At 42.3% G+C, this 17,080-nt stretch overlaps 1 protein-coding gene across 1 annotated transcript; it reads left to right on the top strand.

Annotated features, from left to right (window-relative positions):
* The first annotated feature begins 474 nt into the window (after positions 1-474).
* LOC130283141 (olfactory receptor-like protein OLF4) lies at positions 475-15,999 on the top strand. Its single transcript, XM_056532333.1, has 2 exons — positions 475-804; positions 15,040-15,999. Exons 1-2 carry the CDS (start codon positions 475-477, stop codon positions 15,997-15,999), a joined length of 1,290 nt encoding a protein of 429 aa, XP_056388308.1.
* Positions 16,000-17,080: the final 1,081 nt, after the last annotated feature.

The following is a 17,080-nucleotide window of genomic DNA, read 5'->3' as shown; positions in this document are numbered from 1 at the left end:
CCAGCCTTACCATCTGCGCCACAGATGGCTAAGCCTTTCTTACGGCACATCTTCCGTTTGTATGGTCTACCCTAGCATATTGTCTCCAACAGAGGGATACAATTTGTGTCCAAATTCTGGAGGGCCCTCTGTGGACAGCTCAAAATCAAGTTGGATTTCTCCTCGTCATATCATCCCCAAACCAACAGCCAAGTGGAGCGAATAAATCAAATTTTGGGCGATTATCTTCGTCACTTCGTCTCCTCCCGCCATGATGACTAGGTCGACCTCCTCCCGTGGGCGGAATTCTCCTATAACCACAAGGACTCTTTTGCCACCAACAAGTCTCCCTTCTTCGTGGTTTATGGCCGTCATCTTCAGCCACCTCTGCCATTGTCCTCCACCTCCGGTGTGCCTGCAGTGGATGACCTTGTGCCGGATTTTGCTTCCATCTGGCTCAAAACGCGCCTCTCCCTACAACAGGCTTCTTTCCGCATGAAGGCCCAAGCAGACAAGAAGCGTCGGTCTCCTCCTGTCCTGGTTCCCGGGGACAGAGTTTGGCTTTCCTCGAGGTACATCCACTTCAGGGTCCCTAGTTATAAGCTAGGTCCTCGCTACTTGGGACCCTACAGAGTCAAGAAGAGGATCAATCCAGTGTGCTACCAGCTCCACCTCCCTTCCTCTCTTAGAATCCCTAACTGTTTTCATGTCTCCCTCCTCAAGCCTGCAGTGTTCAATCGCTTCTCCCCCAAGAATCTTCCTCCCACACCTGTATACGGTACCTCGGATGTCTTCTCCGTTCGGGAGATTTTTGCCTCTAAGTTGGTCAGGGGGAGAAGATTTTTTTTAGTCGACTGGGAGGGTTGCGGTCCTGAGGAGAGATCATGGGAGCCTGAGGAAAACATTGTGGACCGCAATCTCATCCTCAGGTTTCAGGGTACAGGGAGGGGGAGACCAAAGGGTTGGGGTACTGTAACGCTGAGCGGCCCGATCCCTGCTCCTGGACCGAAGCGCTCACTGCGTTTGCCCCCGCAGAGTGCCCCAGTCAGACGCACTGACCGGGGACACTTCTGTTCTGTCTCCGGCGAGGACGCGGTCCGCGCTGCGGGATGTCCCTACACGCGTCCCGCGTCCCATCTTCACTTACCCTTTTAAAGGGCCAGTGCACCATTGATTGGTGTCTGGTCCAATCCAATAATAAAGCAGTTCCTATAAATGTACCCTGCCCACTCCTGCCCTTGCCGGATCTTTGTTGCCCTAGTGCCCTAGAGAAAGCGTTTATTGTGTAATTCCTGCCTGTTGCCGATCCCGTTGCTAACGACTACCTCCTGAGAACCTTTGCTGCCTGCCCTGACCTTTTGCTATGTCTGACTTCACCTCTGCCTGACCCTTCTGTACCACGCCAGTCTCAGCTGCCTGAGAGGTTGAGTCACTACCGGAGGATACGACCTGGGAGTTACCGCCGCAGCAAGTCCATCCCGCTTTGCAGCGGGCTCTGGTGAAAACCAGTAACGCCTTAGAACCGATCCTCCGGTACGGCGCACGCCATCGCCTCTCTGGCACAGAGGATCCACCTCCTGTACCTGCTTCCTGCTACCAGTCCGGATCCTTACAGTCAGGCAATATTGGAACTGATCCCGCGTATGACCACCTGTATAAAATCAGGACGGTCATCAATCACTTTGGGGCCAAATTTTGGAGGCCTATGTCCCTGGAAGGGAGGTCGCTATTGATGAGTCTCTCATCAGCTTTAAGGGGAGACTCAGCTTCCGGCAATACATCCCTACAAAGCGAGTGCGGTATAGCGTAAAGATGTATAAGCTTTGCAAGAGTACCTCAGGGTACACTTGCAAGTTTATGGTGTATGAGGGACGAGATTCCCATATTGAACCCTCAGAATGTCCCCCCACTCTGGGTGTTAGCGGGAAAATCATTTGGGGCCTTTGGCACCAATTGCTAGATAAAGGTTACCACCTTTACGTGGATAACTTTTATACTAGTATACCTCTCTTTACATCCCTCGCCGCCAGATCCACGGTCATTTGTGGGACAGTCCAGAAGAATCAAAGAGGCCTTACTTCCCATCCCCTCTAAATTCCTATCACCCGGGGTGAGTCCCGTGCCCTTACCCATGAAAACCTGTTGCTGTTCAGGTATAAGGACAAGAGGGATGTCCTTGTGCTCACCACAATTCATGGTAACGGCAGCATCCATGTCCTGTGCGAGGTACCGTGGGACCTGTCCTCGAGCCCGATTGTATTCTGGACTACAATCGGTATATGGGGGGAGTTGATCTTTCTGATCAAGTTCTCAAGCCATATAATGCCATGCGGAAAACACGGGTATGGTACAAAAAAATTTGCGGTCTACAGTTGCGGTCTACATGGTACAGGTTGCCATGTACAACTCTTTTGTACTGTCCCAGTATGCTGGCAACACAGGGACATACCTGCAGTTTCAAGAGGAAGTTCAAAAGACCCTCATCTTTGGTGACTGCCAAAGAGTGGGTCAAAGCACCTCTGGAACTCTGGGCCCCCTGATCGTCCCCGGCCAACACTTTCCAGATGAGGTCCCCCACACCGGAAAGAAGGGACGATCCCAGAAAAAATGCAGAGTGATTTGCAAGAGGGGGATTCGTAAGGACACCACCACTCAGTGCAAAACATGCCCCGATCATCTGGGCCTCTGCATTAAGGATTGCTTCAGGAAGTATCACACTTCCATGGAGTTCTACATTTTTAATCCTTTCACCTGATATTCATTCCCCAGAATTCGACTCGAATGTACCAGTCCAGAGGACATTGTCTTCCAAATTTTAAAACCAAAATAACCCCACCCAAAAAAATTCCCAAACCTCTTCCCCAATACCCTGATATATTTTTGTCATGGGACACAGAGTCAACAGCATTGGGGGTTTGTAGTTGCCTTAAATGCGCAGCGCTCTCTCCCCACCTGAGCGGGGTGCATATTTGAGGTAACAGGTTAGGGACAGCCACACACATCACATTCCCAGAATGATGATTCAGAGCATAGGGTTTGGGGCGGGCATAATTTTTCTTCTGGCTATACTTCGGGTGATCATTCTGGGAATTGGCATATCAGTAATAAAATTGCAATTTTCAATTTTCATCCCCCCCCCCCTGTAGTACACTTAATCGATTCCTGGAAAATAAATTTAGGGAACACCCGTCTGTTCCAAATGTCCACTTCACCACTATACACCTTCCCCAGGGGGTGTACTGTTTGTGATAGGCTCACATGGGGGTGTTCCTTTCTTGTATTTTCCTCTAAATGTATGTAACTGTTAGGACCGTAAGAAACATTGTGCTAAAATGCAAAGAGTTCTCAGTCATGAGCGCTGTCGTATTTCCAGGCGACAATTCAGAGTCACATGTTAGTTGTTCCAAGAAAGATGAGGCAGAGCATAGGTTGAAAATTGCAATTTTCAAAAGCTACCCTTCATCCATTCCTGGAAACTAAATTTAGGAAACACCTGTGCGTACAAAATGTCCTCTTTACCCCTATACCCATTCCTCAGATGGTATACTTTCTGTAATGGTGTCACATGTGGGTGTTTCATTTTTGTATTCGCCTCTGAATATATGTAACCGTCAGCTACTGAAATGCCATAGGCCACAAATGCAAACAGACCTCTAAGACTTCTGAGCCTTGTTGTGCGCCCCCCCCCCCCAACATGTTACCCCATATGTGGATGTGTTTCCATAGTCAGCGGAAAAAGCCCTCCAAAATTTGTAACCCAATTACTCCAATTACCCCTTGTGAAAATGTTAAAAACTGGGTAACAATACAGAAATTTAGGTGCACTACTGTGGTAGATGTATACAATGACATTGGCTATCCCTCAACACTGATGTTAAAATTGAGACATTCAACAGTATATCCTTAGATGAAGGACAAACCAGAGCCCACACACCAACGCCAAGGTTTCTCAAGTGGCACGGACCTAACGCTAACCTACCTGTGCGTGATAAGCAAAAATCAGGGGCCAGTGAGCAATTACAGCAGCATTAGGCCGACTTGCAGCCTCCTCCCAGGTACCCTCCAGTGTGGCTACAAGCACACACATACAATAGGAGGAGGGAGGAAGACAACAAGCCCCACCTAAGTTGGCTGGTATGTGTGCCGGCCTCACAGGTGAACCTTAATGCTGCCTTAATAGTGATCAAGGTGCATTAAATGTGGAGTTTATACACCTCCAAGTTTAAGATTTAAACAACAACAAAGACTTGGTCTCAAATGGCAGGAGGTGCTCAACCCAAAATGCAGCTGTGCATATATACTGGGGGAGCAGATCCTGCCCTTGTAGTCTGTTGCTAAGGGCGATCCCCAGCATAAAAATGCATACAATGGAGGATGCCTGCAACAGACTACAAGTGCCACTATGGCATCCTACACCAGATATACGGTGTGGATGTGTTACAATTAGAATAGGATACAGGAATTTAAGTGCACTACTGTGGTAGATGTATACAATGTCATTGGCTATCCCTTAACACTGATGTCAAAATTGAGACATTCGCCAGTATATCCTTAGATGAAGGACATACCAGAGCCCGCACACCAACGCCAAGGTTTCTCAAGTGGCACGGGACCTAACGCTAACCTACCTGTGCGTGATAAGCAAAAACCAGGGGCCAGTGGGCAATTACAGTAGCATTAGGCTGCTCCCAGTTGCCTCCAGTGTGACTGAGCACACATACAATGGGAGGAGGGAGAGACAGGCTACAAGCCCCACCTAAGTTGGCTGATATGTGTGCCGGCCTCACAGGTGAACCTTAATGCTACCTTAATAGTAATCAAGGTGCATTAAATGTGGAGCTTATATACCTCCAAGTTTAAGATTTAAACAACAACAAAGACGTGGTCTCAACGGACTACAAGGGTAGGATCTGCTCCCCCAGTATATATGCACAACTGCATTTGTTGTTGAGCACCTCCTGCCATTTGAGACCACGTCTTTGTTGTTGTTTAAATCTTAAACTTGGAGGTGTATAAACGCCACATTTAATGTGCTTTGATCACTATTAAGGCAGCATTAAGGTTCACCTGTGAGGCCGGCACACATATTAGCCAACTTAGGTGGGGCTTGTAGCCTGTCTCTCCCTCCTCCCATTGTATGTGTGCTCAGTCACACTGAAGGCAACTGGGAGCAGGCTGTGAGTCAGCCTAATGCTGCTGTAATTGCCCACTGGCCCCTAGTTTTTGCTTATCACACACAGGTAGGTTAGCGTTAGGTCCCGTGCCACTTGTGAAACCTTGGCGTTGGTGTGCAGGCTCTGGTATGTCCTTCATCTAAGGATATACTGGCGAATGTCTCAATTTTAACATCAGTGTTGAGGGATAGCCAATGTCATTGTATACATCTACCACAATAGTGCACCTAAATTCCTGAATTGTATTCTAATTGTTACGCATCCACACCGTTTATCTGGTGGAGGATGCCATTGTGGCACTTGTAGTCTGTTGCAGGCATCCTCCATTGTATGCATTTTTATGCTGGGGATCGCCCTTAGCAATGGACAACAAGGGCAGGATCTTCTCCCCCAGTATATATGCACAACTGCATTTGGGTTTGAGCACCTCTCGCCATTTGAGACCACGTCTTTGTTGTTGTTTATAAATTGGGTAACCCCAGCATTTTAGTGTAAAAAAATCTAATTTTTCATTTTTCAGCCCACTGTTCAAAAAACCTATGAGGTATAAGTACTTACTCTACCCCTTGTTACCTTCCTTGAGGGGTGTAGATTCTAAATTGTGGTCACTTGCTTTTTTTTTCTTTCAGATTATACGTCAGAACCTCATCCATTGCAGTGCAAAGCACCACTTTAGTCCTCAAATCTCATCTGTGCTGTCTCACTCCTAAGCCCTGTTTTGTACCTGCATAGTGCTTTACCGCCATATATGGGGTATATCCTTATTCTGGAGAAATTGGGCTACAAATTTTGTGGATTTTTTTTTCTCTTACTACTTGTGAAACTAAAAAAAATTTGGTTAATACCAGCAATTTAGTGTTAAAAATTGAATTTTTCACTTTTACGGCCCACTGTTCAAAAAACCTGTGAGGTTTAAGTACTCACTGTAACCCTTGTTACGTTCCTTGAGAGGTCTAGTTTCCAAAATGGTGTCACATGTGGGGGTTTCTGCTGTTCTGGCATCATGGGAGGTTTGAAAATGTACATCACCCCCGACTTCAATTTCAGCTAAATTTTCTCTTCAAAAGACCAACGGCGCTCCTTCTGTTCTGAGACCTGTAGTGCACCAGCAGAGCACTTAACATCCACATATGAGGCATTTTCTTAATCGGGAGAAATTGGGCTTCAAATTTTGGGGTAAATTTTCTCCTGTTACACCATGTGAAAATGAAAAATTTGGAGTAACACCATCATTTTAGTGTTAAAAATCTAATTTTTCACTTTAACGGCCCACTGTTCAAAAAACCTGTGAGGTGTAAGTACTGTTTCATTTTTGTATTCGCCTCTGAATATATGTAACCGTCAGCTACTGAAATGCCATAGGCCACAAATGCAAACAGACCTCTAAGACTTCTGAGCCTTGTTGTGCGCCCCCCCCCCAACATGTTACCCCATATGTGGATGTGTTTCCACAGTCAGGGGAAAAAGCCCACCAAAATTTGTAACCCAATTACTCCAATTACCCCTTGTGAAAATGTTAAAAACTGGGTAACAATACAGGAATTTAGGTGCACTACTGTGGTAGATGTATACAATTACATTGGCTATCCCTCAACACTGATGAGGTGTAAGTACTCACTGTAAACCTTTTTACATTCCTGGAGGGGTCTAGTTTCCAAAATGGTGTCACATGTGGGGGGTTTCTGCTGTTCTGGCTCCATGGGAGGTTTGAAAATGTACATGAACCCCGACTTCAATTTCAGCAAAATTCTCTTTCAAAAAGCCAAATTTTGCACCTTCTCTTCTGAGCATTGTAGTGAGCCAGCAGAGCACTTAACGTCCACATATGGGGCGTTTTCTTAAATGGGAGATATTGGGCTTCAAATTTTGGGGTCCATTTTCATCTATTACATCTTGTGAAAATGAAAAATTTCGGGTAACACCATCATTTTAGTGTTAAAAATCAAATTTTCCATTTTCACGTCCATCTTCAATGCAAAGTCGTCAAACACCTGTGAGGTGTTAAGGGTCACTATACCCCTAGTTACGTTCCTTTTTTTTTTTTTTTTTTTTTTAAATCCCACAGTGGCTCTTTCCCTTTTGAGTCATGTTGTGAGCCCACAGAGCACTTTATGTCAGCACATGAGGTATGTCCATACTCGAGATAAATTGGGCTACAAATTCTTCTTTTCACCTAATACCACTTTTAAAAATGAAAAAAATGGGGCTACAAGAACATGTTAGTGTAAAAAATTTAGATTTAGATTTTTATCCTCCACTTTGCTGCTATACTTATTTTGTTATTGGGTATAGATTCCTTGTAGGTTATTTAGTTATTTAAATCTTTGCCCAAGTTTTTGACTCCTTTATGTTTGCATTGGTGATTATTTAGTGGCCTTATTTATAAAGGTTTTTTTATCCTTGCGAAACACCTAAAGGGTTATCAAACTTTCTGAATGTCATTTTGAACTACTCTGTTCAAGAGACATTTTCTTTAGTAAAGAACTGTTATATAATTATTTTAACCTTTGTATGGTTATGTCTAGAGCTGAGAGCCGAGCCCCACAGACCCGAATTAGATCTAAATTTTGGGATGACAGTCCAAACTTTCAATCATTGTCAGGTTCGGCTCGCGCAAAAAATGTCTGGTAAAGGAATTGTTGGATGGGGTAGAGGACAGAGCAATGCCATCTCATCTGCTAGTGAGAATGTTGGTGGTGGTACCAGCACCAGTACAGCAGGGGCAGCCAGGTGCCTGGTAGTAGTAGTAGCAACCAAGAAGAGTCTGATAATATGAAGTTAACACAGCAGGCATCTGCCTATAACCAGGGATTCTTTATGGAAAAACTCCTTTGCCAGATGCCACTGATTAGACAGTACTACCACCATCACTGCTGTCTGCTGCCTACTACAACTTCCACCAGTTCTTCACTGCCTGCTATCCACTGGTTACTACAGCTCCCACCAGTCCACAACCCTTACTGCTATCCTATCTACCAGCCAGGCCTACACACACACACAACCCATAATCCCGAAAAAACTGAATTTTTTTGGGGCTTTTTCTCCTTTACTATTCCTCCTTTACTGTTTTGGGACACCAATCCTGCTGCAACTTCCAAAAAATTGATAATTTTTGGAGTACTTTGGAAAAATCGATTTTGTCTTTTTCTCTTGCCAGACTGGGTTACCCCATGTCGCCGTAACTTAAAGGGGTGCACCGGGCAAGTTAAGAAAACTAAAAATGCCCCAAAAATAAAAATGCACCACAATACCTGTTCTCTATACCTTGTAGTTATCATGTGGTTTTGGCAGCTCCTATTATCTCCTAAATATTATTTTTCCTTGCTTGCAGCCCAGACTACAACTCCCAGAAGTCAGTGCAGCTCTGGGTAATGGCTGCCAGCAATTGCTTTCACCATCTGTGTGCATGCTGTGTTTTCAGTCAGCACCACACACTGTATAGGTCTTTTCTTTCAGACTATCCTTCCCCCCAACAATAAATCATGCTATCCTCTAAATGGCAGCAGCCAGTAATAAGATCTACAGCAGGAAAAGAACAGCCTTATGTGCTGAGTTGTGTCTGAAAATCTTAACTAAACTTCTCTGCCGACACAGTGAAGACAAGCAGGATCTGAATATGACGTCTTTCTCTCACTCCCTGTATGTGACAGCTTAAAGAGAGAAACTGCTCTATATAGCTAATGAATGATATTTAGACAAATAAATAGGTTGGTGGGAGAGAAATTATGGGCCATGGGTTTAGTTCCCCGGAGTACTTCTCAAATCTTTAAACCACTTTATATATTCTTGAATACATTTCTAGGTGAACATAGCAGTGTTATACAGGGCTCTAGAACTCGTAGGCAGTGGTGTAGCTATAGAGGTCGCAAAGATCGCCATGCCACTGCACTAAATGCTGACAAGTCAGGCACTGTGAGGGCCTGGTCCTGGGGCGGAAGGGGGTGTAGCTGGCAGCAAGTTTCTTCATGCCGGACCGCATCCTTTACAAAATGAGTGTAGCAGGGCCAGACTGGCCATCGGGCCACCTGCTTGCTTTAAACCATTTAATTTTAAAGTGTGTGGCTGAGGCCGCCCTGCCTCTATGATTACCATTGATAGTTGCTGGAAGATGGCACTCATGTCAGCTCCAAGCACCTCCCTGTGCTCAACCCTGCCATATAAAACAGAAAACTTAAGCAGCATCCCGGCACCTCACACATCCTCTGTGGTTACCTGCGGTTACCATCCTCTGGCGCTGTCTCCGCTACTTCCCTGGCACCCAATAAGCAGCAAGCCGTGCCAGTGATCCCCAGGAGGCAGGTGAATGAACTGTGGGGTGAAGATACCGAGGATGGGTGTGTATGTGTATATGATAATGTGTCTGTATGTATGCATGTATGATAGATTTGTCTGTATGTATGCATGTATGATAGATGTGTCTGTATATATGCTTGATAGGTTTGTGTAGATGCATCATACATCTATCATCATACATATACACATCTACCATACATACACCAGTCATATCCACATCTATCATACATAAATACATATATTGTACATCAATGCGGAGGGGTAAGGGGCCAGGTGGTGATTGGGTACAGGTCAGACTTTGGGTTCTGGGGAGTGGGGCAGAGGAGCCTGGAGTGGAATCCAGGGGTCTAGGGAGAGGGGAAGAGGAGCATGTAGGAGGACTTTGGGGTCCGGGGGGGGGGGGGTTCAGAGGAGCCTGGAGAGGACTTAGAAGTCTGGGAGGGGGCAGTGGAACAAAGGAACCAGGGGAAGGATAGAGGGGCACTGGAGGAGGACAGGTGGGATTCAGCTAAACTGAGAAGAAATAGTGTGTGACAGTATTATTATTATTATGGGCACAGTGTGGTGCAGGGTTATATTCAGTGGGTACAGTGTATAGCAGGGTTATATTTTGTAGGTTTATATTGAGGGGCACAGTGTGTGGTAGTATTATGTTCAGGGGACACAGTGGGTGGTAGTATATTCATGCTCACAGTTTGGCAGTATTATATTCAGAGGGTACAGTGGAGGGCAGTATTATATTCAGAGAGTACAGTGTGTGGCAGTATTATATTCAGAGAGTATAGTGTATGGCAGGATTATATTCAGAGGGTACAGTATGTGGCAGTATTATATTCAGAGAGTATAGTGTGTGGCAGAATTATATTCAGAGAGTACAGTGTGTGGCAGTATTATATTCAGGGGTATGGTGTGTGGTAGGATTATATTTAGGGGCACAGTGTATGGCAGTATTATGTTCAGAGACATGGTGTGTGGCAATATTATATTCCCAGGATACAGTATTATATTCAGGGGGTACAGTGTCTGGCAGGATTATAATGATTATTGTCTTTATACAGAGGATGAGGATCAACTTACAAAGTGAGGTACCAATGATGTCTGGCCTCAGATTCTGCAGAGAAGATGGCGCTGGAAGGAATACTGATGTCTGGACCAGATAAAGAAGAAAAGGAAAGACAACAGAGAAGATGTCACTCAGGTAATTGATATCATTATGTTTTCTTCTGACTGTCCCATCAGCTGGAGTCACTTGTAAGGTCTGCAGTGATGATGGCTGTACCCATGCTTTGCTCTCCAGCTATTGCATAACTACAACTCCCATAATGCCTGAGGCTCTACAGACGTGATGGGAGTTGTAGCTTTACAACAACTGGAGAGCCACTTGAACCAAGGTGATTGGTGGAGGTCCCAGCATTCGGACCTCCACTTAAAAAATGGGCTGCTTATTTTAAAATGCCCGGCCTATTTTTGATTCCAGTCCAGCCCTGCCTGTTAGTCACTTATATCATTGTGTATTCTCTTGATTGTGTCCCATCAGTGCTGTAGTCACTGATATCTTTGTGCGGCCAAGGCCTGGTAAGGGGGTCATCCAGGATTGGGGAAGCGGGTCGTCAGGTGGTTGGAGGGCCCAGGACATTTTTTTGCACAAGGGGGCCCTGTGGTTTCTAGCTAAGCCCCTGCTCATGGGCAGTGTTTTGGGGTTTATTTCATTGTTGGTTTGTGGAAAACTTGTTTGATACAAACCGAATATTTTCCGACACTTTTCAAAAGTTCACTCATCTTTTAGTTATATTATTGAATAGTTAACATCATGGGCGCATCAACTACCATCCACTAGATACACCCTTGTGATGGGTGTCAAATATGAAAAGTTTGCATAGGCCTGTTAATGAGCCATTGCAATTGGTGACCGCTGGCACTACAACTCCCAACTGTCTACTGTCCAATGTCTGCCAAATTCACCACACGCATTGGGTTGGGAGCACATTCATAGTCAAGATGGACGACCTGCTTTCCTTTTAGCATAGTTCCTCCAGCTCAAGCTGCAACTATTGCTATATTCCAACAACAAATAAATCCCTTTTAGTCTTTATTTCTGCCACCTAGAGGGCTGTATTTAGAGTTAGGCATCTGTCAGCCTGTGCCTAGGGCAATAGTGTTGAAGGGGGGAAAGCAATTTAACCCTTTGATTAAATGCACATGGGTCAGAACTTTTGCTAATGTGTGTATAATGTAATTAAAAAAAAAAAAATCTGCTCTGTATTTCTAATCTTAGATAACCCTTTTAAGATGTGAATACATTTAAGCAATGGATAAATGAAATGAGTTGTTGGCCTGTTATTGGAACATAACATAATTTTGTATACCACTAGGCCGATTCTCTATACAGTATTACATTATGGGTGTTTCTTTAATTAATAGATTTGATTGATCTTTGCCCAACAGACTTATTATAGTGGATTAAAATGTTTTCATTAAAATGTTAGGAACAAAAACAACCTGAATTGTCTAAGGGCTTGCACCTCTGACTATATATAGTAGGTAATAACGTATTCATAACAATTCACTACCTTTATGTACACTCAATTTGATGACTTCAAACACATTTTACTCATTTTATTGCCAGCTGATACAATATATTTGTTATCACCTTTCATCTCATATTATTAAAGTATTGCATCACCATGATTTAGTGTCCCTATTCAGAAGCAAATTCTGAAACATGTTCTTTTTTTCTATACTGTTTCTATTTTTTAAGTTGTAAATGAAATTTTTTGTAGATTATCCTGGGGGTGCATTTAGAGACTTGATTTGCAGAAAGCCCCAATAGACATAGATGACAATAGTCTGGAGTTGACCCTATTCATTTGTATGAGAGAGGTTTCTAGGTATACTTTGTGACCTGTGCTGGGATCATTCTATGCTAGCATTTACCCACATAAAGGTTGTTGGTTGGTGCAGATTCAGGTACTTAAACTACCAGTCATGTCCATTTTATACAGAAAAAACTGAGCAATTGCTACTGAAAATGTATATACTTTATTAATCAATTATAAGTGGCATGATATACAGGAACCATCAGAACTTTAAAAACAATACTGGCGGAACTGGATGTTTGTAAGAATTAATAAATACCCATAGTTAGACAATAGTAATAAATACAACAGGGTGAAATGAGGGGAGGGGGCCTCAAGGATAAAATTACATAAAGCACATAGCCTTATATTGCACAATGTTAAGTTAAAGTCCTAAGTGGGATGCACTATATCCCGTCCAGTCTTAATGACTATAACCACCCCCATGAACTACTACAATGTCTAACTTAGGCACATATAAAGCTGCCAATGTACTCACCCTTGTTATGCCCAGCACTGCTCGTTCTGACGTACGTCAGGATGACTTTCTCAAGGAACGTGAGTCATGTCCATTATTGTAAAATTCTGTATGGTTGCATATTTTTATTTATTTTAACTATATTGGCTGAATTGTGATATAGCGTCTCTTTAACTTTTTGATTATGGGCATATTGAAATATGCAAGAAAAATACACAAACCAATATACACATGACAAAATATGTTTAAAAATAAATGGCTGGTTGTTACTTTTACTATTGTAAAACATTAGGTTATTAAGACTTTTATTGAAAGTAAATAAAGCATGTAGTATTAGCCTACCCCACACAGGGGAAATCTGAAATGATATGAGACTATTGTTAGAAAATATTTAAAATGTACGAACTACAAAAGTAATGTATGTAGTTGAAAACTATTTAATGACTGATAGCCAGCATAGTCTCCTGGCAAATTGGTCAGTCATGCTCAGCTCCTATAGAGACCAGTGAAAATCTGACTTCATCTCTAAATTCTAACTTTTTATTTTAGATTTCAAAATTATGACTACATATCCCAGAATTGTATTATTTCTGACTTATTAATTCTGTAACAGGGCATATATATTTGAAAACATTGTTGCTTTTTTACCCACATGGACATAATTATTTTGGTTCTTTTGCCAGTTTGATCTAGTTTTCAGCATGACAACCTGTTGAGGCAAGTTCATTGTGTTGAACATTAATATCAAATATTATATATAAATGAGGAGATTGCAGCTTAGGTTGTTTACATATAATACCAAAGCATTACTGTCATGACAAAAAACTTTTGACATGTCGTGCAGTTTTGATCAGTTAGTGTCTTAGGACCCATACCAATCTCTAGAAAAATAGAAGCACCTTACTCCTCAGCTCTATGCTCAATCCATCTCTTTGCTCCATAGAAAATTATGTAGCCCATCTCCTGAAATGAAAGCTCAGCTAGGGAGTGAAGTGCCTTTCTGTAAGTTTTACTTGGCTGCATCTATCGGTCCTCAGCCCTTAAAAGCGACAGATTTTTTTTTTCATGACAATAATGCTTTAAATGTAAATTGTGTGTCCTGTTACAGCATTTCTTATGTATTTTGCTACCAGCTGTGGTGTACATATTAGAGTTAATGCTAGGCCTCACCCAGGGTTTGATTTAATATTGAACTTGAAGGACTAGCTATGCAACTAAGGCTAGCGCTACACAGAGACTTTGGTAGCATAACATAAATATCCCAATGTCACAAAGCAACATTGCATCTAATGATTATCAATGTAGATTGAACTCTTCATCAACCTGTCCAAACTATCTCATAGATTCCTGCTACACAAAACAATTATCAAAAATCTGTCAAGTTGTGATGCATACAATGGCGGGGTTATGCACAGCTAATCTTGTATCCCTGGATCTAAGTGAGTGATCCCACTGTGGACCTGGTTATCTTTACACTTGGTGCTTATTTGATAATTTTAAAGCCAAATCTTACATCTCAGCATCCTGCATGTCTAGGTCTCCTGAAGAATCCTGCTATTGTATGCATCATAACTTAGGGGGGAAACGCGTTGGGACATATGGGACAGATTTTTGCTAAATTGTTAATAACAAGAATCTATGAGATAGTTTGGACAGGTTGATAAAGGGTTTAATCTAGTGGGCACTATTTGCTTGGCCCCTGATCCTTATGTTACCTCTACACCCTACTGGTGCTGGAGGACAATTATATATAAATATATATATATATATATATATATATATATATATGTATTTGATAATATAACTTTCATAGATCTTTGGCCACAGCTTGTAAATCATACAACTTTGCCAGCATTGACCTGATACGTGCAACTGAGATTTGTTACTTTTGGTTAGTCCTGTAAGATATGCTCCTGTAATACATATCCTATGACTTCTCTGCGATTTAGCTATTTTTTTTACAGACAAGTATCAACTGCATTAAAGTCACAGGACAGCAATATCGCAGTTAAGTCGGCCAAATATTTTGGTCATTTCGCCATGTAGCCCTGACTTAAATGCTTATGTTTAGTGTTAAAGATGATGAGATATAGACTATCATCAATGACATCATCTATAAAAAGGTATTTCCTGCAGAATCACGTCTATGTCACATACATGGGTTAATACTTTTGGGAAAGACAACTTACAATAACATAAAGAACATTACTTATTGATGTGTGAAACATTAACTAATCTGAATTATCTTTTTATTTCATAGAAGGCCATGTATAAAGTGACACAGAGGAATGAATCACAGGATGTACAATTCACAATCCTATGTTTTTCTGACCTTCCTCAACTTCAAATGCCTCTATTCATATTGTTTTTAGTTATCTACGTCAACATAATCTTTGGAAACACTGCAGTTTTCTTTGCCATTATCTTTGACCCTCATCTGCACACCCCTATGTATATATTTTTGGGTAATCTCTCAGTTCTGGACATTTCTTATACGTCAACCACTCTTCCCAAGCTTCTTTTTATGCTTTCTACTCAACACAAGATCATGTCACTAGTTGGTTGTATAACACAGATGTACTTTTTCCTTTGCTTTGCTTGCATGGAAATGATTCTTCTTGCGGTTATGGCCTATGACCGCTATATGGCAATCTGCCATCCACTCCATTATACCATATTCATGAGCCTTAGAAACTGTCTTGTTGTACTTTTCTTAGTATGGATTGCTGCATTATTGGAACCGGTTTTATTTGCAATTATGGTCGCTAACCTTTCTTTTTGTTCGTCAAAACAAATTGATCATTTTTTTTGTGATGCCTCTCCCTTGCTAAAGCTTTCCTGTAGCAATACCTTTCATATCAATAGGATAACTTATATTTTGGGAGCACTGGTTGGTATGTGCACATTTTTCCCAACTTTAGTCTCTTATGTTTATATTGTGTTTAATATCATTAATATTCACTCTTCAGGGAACAGACATAAAACATTCTCGACCTGTGCTTCCCACCTTACCAGTGTAATTGTATTTTATTGCACTACTCTGTCTTTGTATATGAGACCCACATCGATGTATTCTCCTAAACATGACAAGTTTTATTCTCTTGTGTATATCATACTGATACCTCTGCTTAATCCCGTAATATATACTCTAAAAAATAAGCAATTTAAAGATGCTTTCAAAAAACTAATACATGTTTTCTGTTCTTTACAGAACAAGTAGCCTCAGATAAGACATTATTTTGAGGTATATACTTTTCACTGCATGTATAAAATAGAAGAGAAAATTCTGACAAGAATATGGCAAGATAAGTGCATAGCCTAAAGAACTTCTGACTATGAAACTGTGTAAAGGCACAGACATATGTATTATTCCCAGGTATCTTAGGGATTGAAAATACGTAGGGGCAGAAATGCACATAAAAGTAATAGAACAATAGAGTAATGTTAAATTAAAGCAAATCTGTCACCTATTTCATGCTGGCCAAAGAGGCAGCATAAAATGGCAGCAGGATGACAAGACATTAAGATTAATAGTGCAAGAAAGGATAAGCGATAAGTGTATGATTGCGGGGGTCTGACCTCTGAGACCCTCTCGCGATCTCCTTCACGGTACCCCAGCAGTCCCCAGGAAGGGAGCATGTCTCCGTGTATCTCTATAGGAGAGTACTGTATGATGAACACTGTATCTCCGGCAATCCCATAGAGATACATGGAGGTGTGTTGGCTGCCACTTTGTGCAGTGGTCGACGAGCCCCTTTCCTGGGGACTGTCGGGGTGCCATGCAGGAGATCGCGCGGGGGGCGGGGGGGGGGGAGTCTGCTCAGCGGTCGAATAAGGGTTAAGTGTTCCTGCCCTGTAGTACTCTTTTAACTCTAAAATGCTTAGACATTTAAGGGAAGTTATCATTTTATAAAGCCACCGGGACCCAGGTAGGTAGTCCCTGCTTCATACCACGCCGGTCCTGATTGTTGTGTCTTTCCATATACCTTCCTAGGGGGAAACATAGGGAGAGACTCAACTGCCCCAATGACTAGTAATGCTGGCTGCTTTTTAAAACTATGATTTCTACGAAACATCTGAGTGTTTCAGATTAAATGATAGTGTCTTGGCATCCTGCTGCTTGTATATTCCCAAACCATGGTCAGCATAAAGCAGGTGACAAATTGCCTTTAAAAAAGCGATGTCTAAAAGTTATACAGATCACATATTTATCCACATTTATTCAAATTCTGTGTCAAATTATTTGTTTAGTGGACATTTTAATGCTGGCTTATAAGACAACAAAAAAGTAGATCTTGTTC

Source organism: Hyla sarda, chromosome 7 (genome assembly GCF_029499605.1).
Source record: "Hyla sarda isolate aHylSar1 chromosome 7, aHylSar1.hap1, whole genome shotgun sequence".
NCBI lineage: Eukaryota > Metazoa > Chordata > Amphibia > Anura > Hylidae > Hyla > Hyla sarda.
This window is presented reverse-complemented; position numbering and strand designations above follow the sequence as displayed.